The following is a 5,000-nucleotide window of genomic DNA, read 5'->3' as shown; positions in this document are numbered from 1 at the left end:
AGAGAGAGAGAGAGAGAGAGAGAGAGAGACAGATACAGAGACAGATAGAGAGACGGACACACACACACACACACACAGAAAAAAAAGATGAACAAAGTACCACCACAGATAAACAAACACAGATAAAGGAAGAAGCGCTCCAAAAGCACGAATCAGCGACAGCAGGTCTTCAACAGGCGACGACGGTCCAACACAAACACTCACGAGGCGAAACAATATACATTCATCATCGCCAGACGCGTGTGTTTCCCTGCGAGTATCCAAGGCCCCAGCATCATTGAGCAGGTAAACAGAAGCAGGACAAGTTAAACAAACGTTCGCGCTGCAATGGGGTGTTTTGAAGGCCAAGGGTCAGATACAAGCTTAGAAGGGAACGGTTGATGAAGCTCGTGAAACCAGGAACGAATTGCTAGTAGACAATAAACAACACAAATAAGAATAACAGTTACAAAACAATAATTAAACAACATTCACCCACACATGTAGACTCTTAAAATAAAGAACATCTAAAAGCAGAAGCCCCATATATAACACAAAGTCAATTTCGAGTTCCACACACCACACGCCCAAAACTATAAAAAAAAAACTCGGTGACTAACCCGCCTCTCAAACGTGCGCACGACCTTGCTCGCTCTTCCCGCGTGTCACATCTTGTAAAACTTTCCTGGCACTCAACATGTGGCTCTCTGTCACCTCCACCCCTCTCCACGCCCCCCTTCCAACCCTCTCCCCTCTCCCCCGCCCCCTTACCCCTCCCCCTCTCCCCGCCCCCTCCACCCCTCTCTCCTCGCTTCCTTCTGCCTCTCCTCCTCTCCCCGCCCTCCACCCTCCATCTTCCCGCCCCCCTCTACCCCCTCCATCTCCCTTGCCCCCTCAAGCCTCTCTTCTCCTCCACCCCTCCTCTCCCTGCCCCCTCCAACCCCTCCTCTCCCGCCCCTCCACCCTTTCCCCGCCCCTCCTCCACCTCTCTCCCTGCTCCCCTTCCTCCACCCTCCACCCTTTTCCCCGCTCCCCTCCGCAATCCACCACCCAGAAGAATAAAGCGACGTGCCAGCTGGCTGTCTTACAGGCGCGTTAAGGTGCGGCTGGGGGACTTCACCTAAATTTTCACGGCTGGTAAGACCGGACAACATGGTGAAAGGGGAGGGGGAAGAAGGGGAGAGAAGGAGAGGGAGAGAAGGAGAGGGAGAGGAAAGATGAAAAGGAGAGGTGGATAAGAAGAAGAACGAGGGCGGAAAGTAGGGTATATAAAAGACATAAGTTGGGAAGTAGAGGAAAGAAGGGAGGGAGGAGGAGGGAAAACGAGAAGTAGAAGGAGAGAAAAAGGGAGGGAGCGAGAAAGAAGAGACAATAAGAGAATATAAAAAAAGACTTAAATATATATAGATATACATAGAAGTGCAAAGAAATGAACATAAAACAAAAGACAAGAATGAAAAAAAGCAAAGAAAACGAAAAAGAAGGGAAGATGAGTATGAAAGTAGCAAAAACAAAAGCCAAATGCGAGGGCAATGAAAACGATAATAAAAGAAACGGAGGGATGAATGCGATGACACATTCAGGGCTTCACAGCGGCGCCGGCGATGGCACAACAGAGAGAAGATGATAAATGTCGAGACAAAAGCGGGATGGAAGACAACAACCCAGGATAAAGTCCCAATTGCGGGTGCTATTTTGTGGCCGAATTAAGCGAATGACGAAAGACAAAGGAGAAGGCGAAGAAATAAATGGGGATAAAGAGAGTGAGAGTGAGTGAGTGAGTGAGTGAGTGAGTGAGTGAGTGAGTGAGTGAGTGAGTGAGTGAGTGAGTGAGAGAGAGAGAGAGAGAGAGAGAGAGAGAGAGAGAGATACATACACAAGGGAGAGGGAGAGAGGGGGAGAAGGAGAGTAGAGAGAGAGAGAGAGAGAGAGAGAGAGAGAGAGAGAGAGAGAGAGAGAGAGAGAGAGAGAGAGAGAGAGAGAGAGAGAGAGAGAGAGAGAGAGAGAGAAAGAGAGAGACAGAGAGAGACAGAGAGAGACAGAGAGAGACAGAGAGAGAGAGAGAGAGAGATACAGAAACAGAAACAGACAGAGACACGGAGAGAGAGACTTGAAAAATTAACAATACTTCGACAACAACAACAACAACAAATACACAGAGGAAGGGAGAGCAAGGACAGCGTCTCGGATGATTAAAGACGAAGGGGAGAAGGTGACAGCAAGAACGAGGTAAAAAAGAAAAGCAGCTATTTACAGCAGGCGACAGATAGGAAATAATGTACCGCGGCGGGTTCGCTCGGAAAGAGAAAACAAAGGAGAAAAAAAAGAAAAAAAGAGGAAAAAAAAGAGAGAAAAGTCTCCATTTTCTCTCTGCCATCTGTCCCTGAGCACTTTCTGGAGAGGGGGAGAGGGGGGAGGGGGGAACAGATGGTTCGAAGTGCGTACAACATAGCGGATGAAATAGGAGAGTAAAGAGAAGCGATACAGAGAGGTAAAAAGAGTTGGTGAAGGGAAAAGGGAGGAAGGGGGTGTAGACAAGGAGGAGAAGGGGGAGCAAGGAAGGAGAAGAGGAGGAAGTGGGGAAAGGAGGGGGGAGGGAGATGGAGGAAAGGAGGAAGGAGAGGGGGAAGAAGATAAGAAAGAAACCCGAAAGGAGGAAGGGGAGGGGGAAGAAAAGTAAGAAAGAAACCGGAGAGGAGGAAGGGGAGGAGAGAAGAAGACGAAGAAAGAACCCGGAGAGGAGGAAGGGGGAGAAGAAGACACGGAGGAAGCGGGCGTGCAGGCACCGGGCAAGCGGCATACTCACCGAGAGGCGCCGGCCACTCACCTGTAGCCAAAGCTTGCGTCGTTCGATCCTTTCTCGAGACATGTCGGTGGGCGTTCTCTGGGCTGCCGAGGACAGGCACTGGGTACATGGTTTCTCTGGCCCCCTGTGGCACTCCCTGGCCCCGCCCTTTCCACTGTGGCACTTTCGCCTCCGGAGAGCTAGGCACTGGGGGTGTCCTCAGAAGGTACAGTGCGTGACACTGAATAGCTTTGTGGCAAATATACCCGATATATTATACCCTGTGGGAGTGGAAGATCTTAATGTGGGCGCGCGCAAAGCATCAGCACAATATCAGAACGCGCAACAGCTGATGTTTGTGTAATTATATCCACCGACCATGGGACGAATACCACGTTCGCTAAATCAACAACGTCGTCGTTATTGTATTTGAAAATTATGCGTACATATGCGTATCCATCTTTTCCAGTGTAGCAAATCTCTTATGTGTTTGCACAAATACATTTTTTTACATTCAATATAGATACACAAGCTCACGCATACACACACACACATACTACATGTGTGTGAAAAAGCATCAAGCGTTATACTCTTTAAACCAATCCACTTCAAACAATAACATTCAAAAATCAATATCCGATCTAAGGCACTCCGCCCAACCAGCAGAGGCCGCCTACATTAGCCCCGCCAGATGACGCAACAATTAATCAAACCACGCAGCGCCATCTATCAATTGAATCCCCATCGGCACACCAGCCTAAATCACCAAATAACACTTGCAATGTAGTATGAAACAGGTAGCCCCAACCCGTCTCGATGAAAATCCTGGTAAGGAACTTTAATCTTTATTCATCGTAAATATCAAATATTTTTTCATTTCGTTTTTTGCTTGGTTTCGTTTTTATTTATTTTATTATTTTTTTACCATTGTTATTGATGAACTATTTTCAAGAAAAATGCACTGAAAAAAAAAACATAAAATATAACATAGCCCGCTGCGAGATATCAGATATAGCTAAGTGCAAAATAATTCGCAGAATTTACTCAACACTGTTATAACTCCCATAAGCAAAACCAAAATTCCCTTCTTTTACCTATGATAACGAAGAGTTCCCCCCCATTACCAGCCATTAGAATACCCTTGACATAGGACCAATTTCATCTTTAAAATTCAACAGGCCAAATATTTGGAAGTGGAGCTACCTGACAGTATGTACCTTGAGCACTCGTCAGTCAGCCCCACGCCGTCAAGCCACACTCATCGGCTCGCGTATTTAAGCTCCAAGGCGAGTTTAACAAGCGGTAGTTCACGTGGTGTTCCTTCCATGAGACTCCCTCCTTCCTTTTCGCTTCGCTTGTGATGGTGCGATGGAGGGAGGGGATAGTAAAAAAGGATGAAGAGATAGAGGAATTACAAGAACGAGGAGAAGAAAAGGTGAAAAGAAAAAAGAAGAAACAATAAAAATAATAACAAAGGAGAAAAAGTTTAAAAATGAAGAAAAGGAGAGATGAGAAGAAAAATAATACTAAAGGATTTCATGTTGCGAACAAATAGAAGATAATATCAGTTGTCATCATATAAATAGAATGCGGTTTAACAGGTGCAACAAGGTAAATAAAATAAAAACTGATATCTCAACAACGGCAAAAAAATGGTCTAACGGAAAGGTAGGGAGAGAGAGAGAGAGAGAGAGAGAGAGAGAGAGAGAGAGAGAGAGAGAGAGAGAGAGAGAGAGAGAGAGAGAGAGAGAGAGAGAGAGAGAGAGAGAGAGAGAGAGAGGGAGAGAGAGGGAGAGAGAGGGAGGGGGAGGGAGGGAGGGAGGGAGGGAGGGAGAGAGGGAGAGAGAGAGAGAGAGAGAGAGAGAGAGAGAGAGAGAGAGAGAGAGAGAGAGAGAGAGAGAGAGAGAGAGAGAGAGAGAGAGAGAGAGAGAGACTCTGACAGAGACAGAAAGAAAGAAAGAGATAAGGAGAGAGAGAGAGAAGCATACAGAGACAGATGACATTTTTTTCTCGCACTATATATTTTTACGTATCTTACTGTCACTCATCAGCAGGACAAGCACAGCGTGTGTCACCGTCACTGCCACATCCCCTCTCCTATCACTGTCAGCAGGTACTCCCATTTGTCACTGTCATGCCCCACTACCCGTACGGCTGATGCGTTACAAATGTACATAATATCACAAGCTTGATAGGATGTCACTTCTACTAAGGGAAGGAACGCGACATATAGGCC

The 5,000-nt window shown here is 46.7% G+C and overlaps 1 protein-coding gene across 7 annotated transcripts in view; it reads right to left on the bottom strand.

Moving 5' to 3' along the window:
- LOC138861833 (FERM domain-containing protein 4A-like) overlaps positions 1-5,000 on the bottom strand; it is a 383,565-nt gene that overhangs the window by 89,484 nt on the left and 289,081 nt on the right. The window contains exon 2 of one of the 7 annotated variants that reach the window (XM_070121839.1): positions 2,786-3,045. The exons of 5 other annotated variants lie outside the window; for them this stretch is intronic. In XM_070121839.1, coding sequence (XP_069977940.1) covers positions 2,786-2,848 — 63 coding nt within the window. In that variant the 5' untranslated portion in view covers positions 2,849-3,045. The remainder of the gene's footprint in view (positions 1-2,785; positions 3,046-5,000) is intronic. One more of the 7 variants, XM_070121840.1, reaches the window with a different exon arrangement.

This window comes from Penaeus vannamei, chromosome 5 (genome assembly GCF_042767895.1).
Source record: "Penaeus vannamei isolate JL-2024 chromosome 5, ASM4276789v1, whole genome shotgun sequence".
Taxonomy (NCBI): Eukaryota; Metazoa; Arthropoda; class Malacostraca; order Decapoda; family Penaeidae; genus Penaeus; species Penaeus vannamei.
Note: the sequence above shows the minus strand (reverse complement) of the source record. Positions and strands in the feature narration are given on the sequence as shown.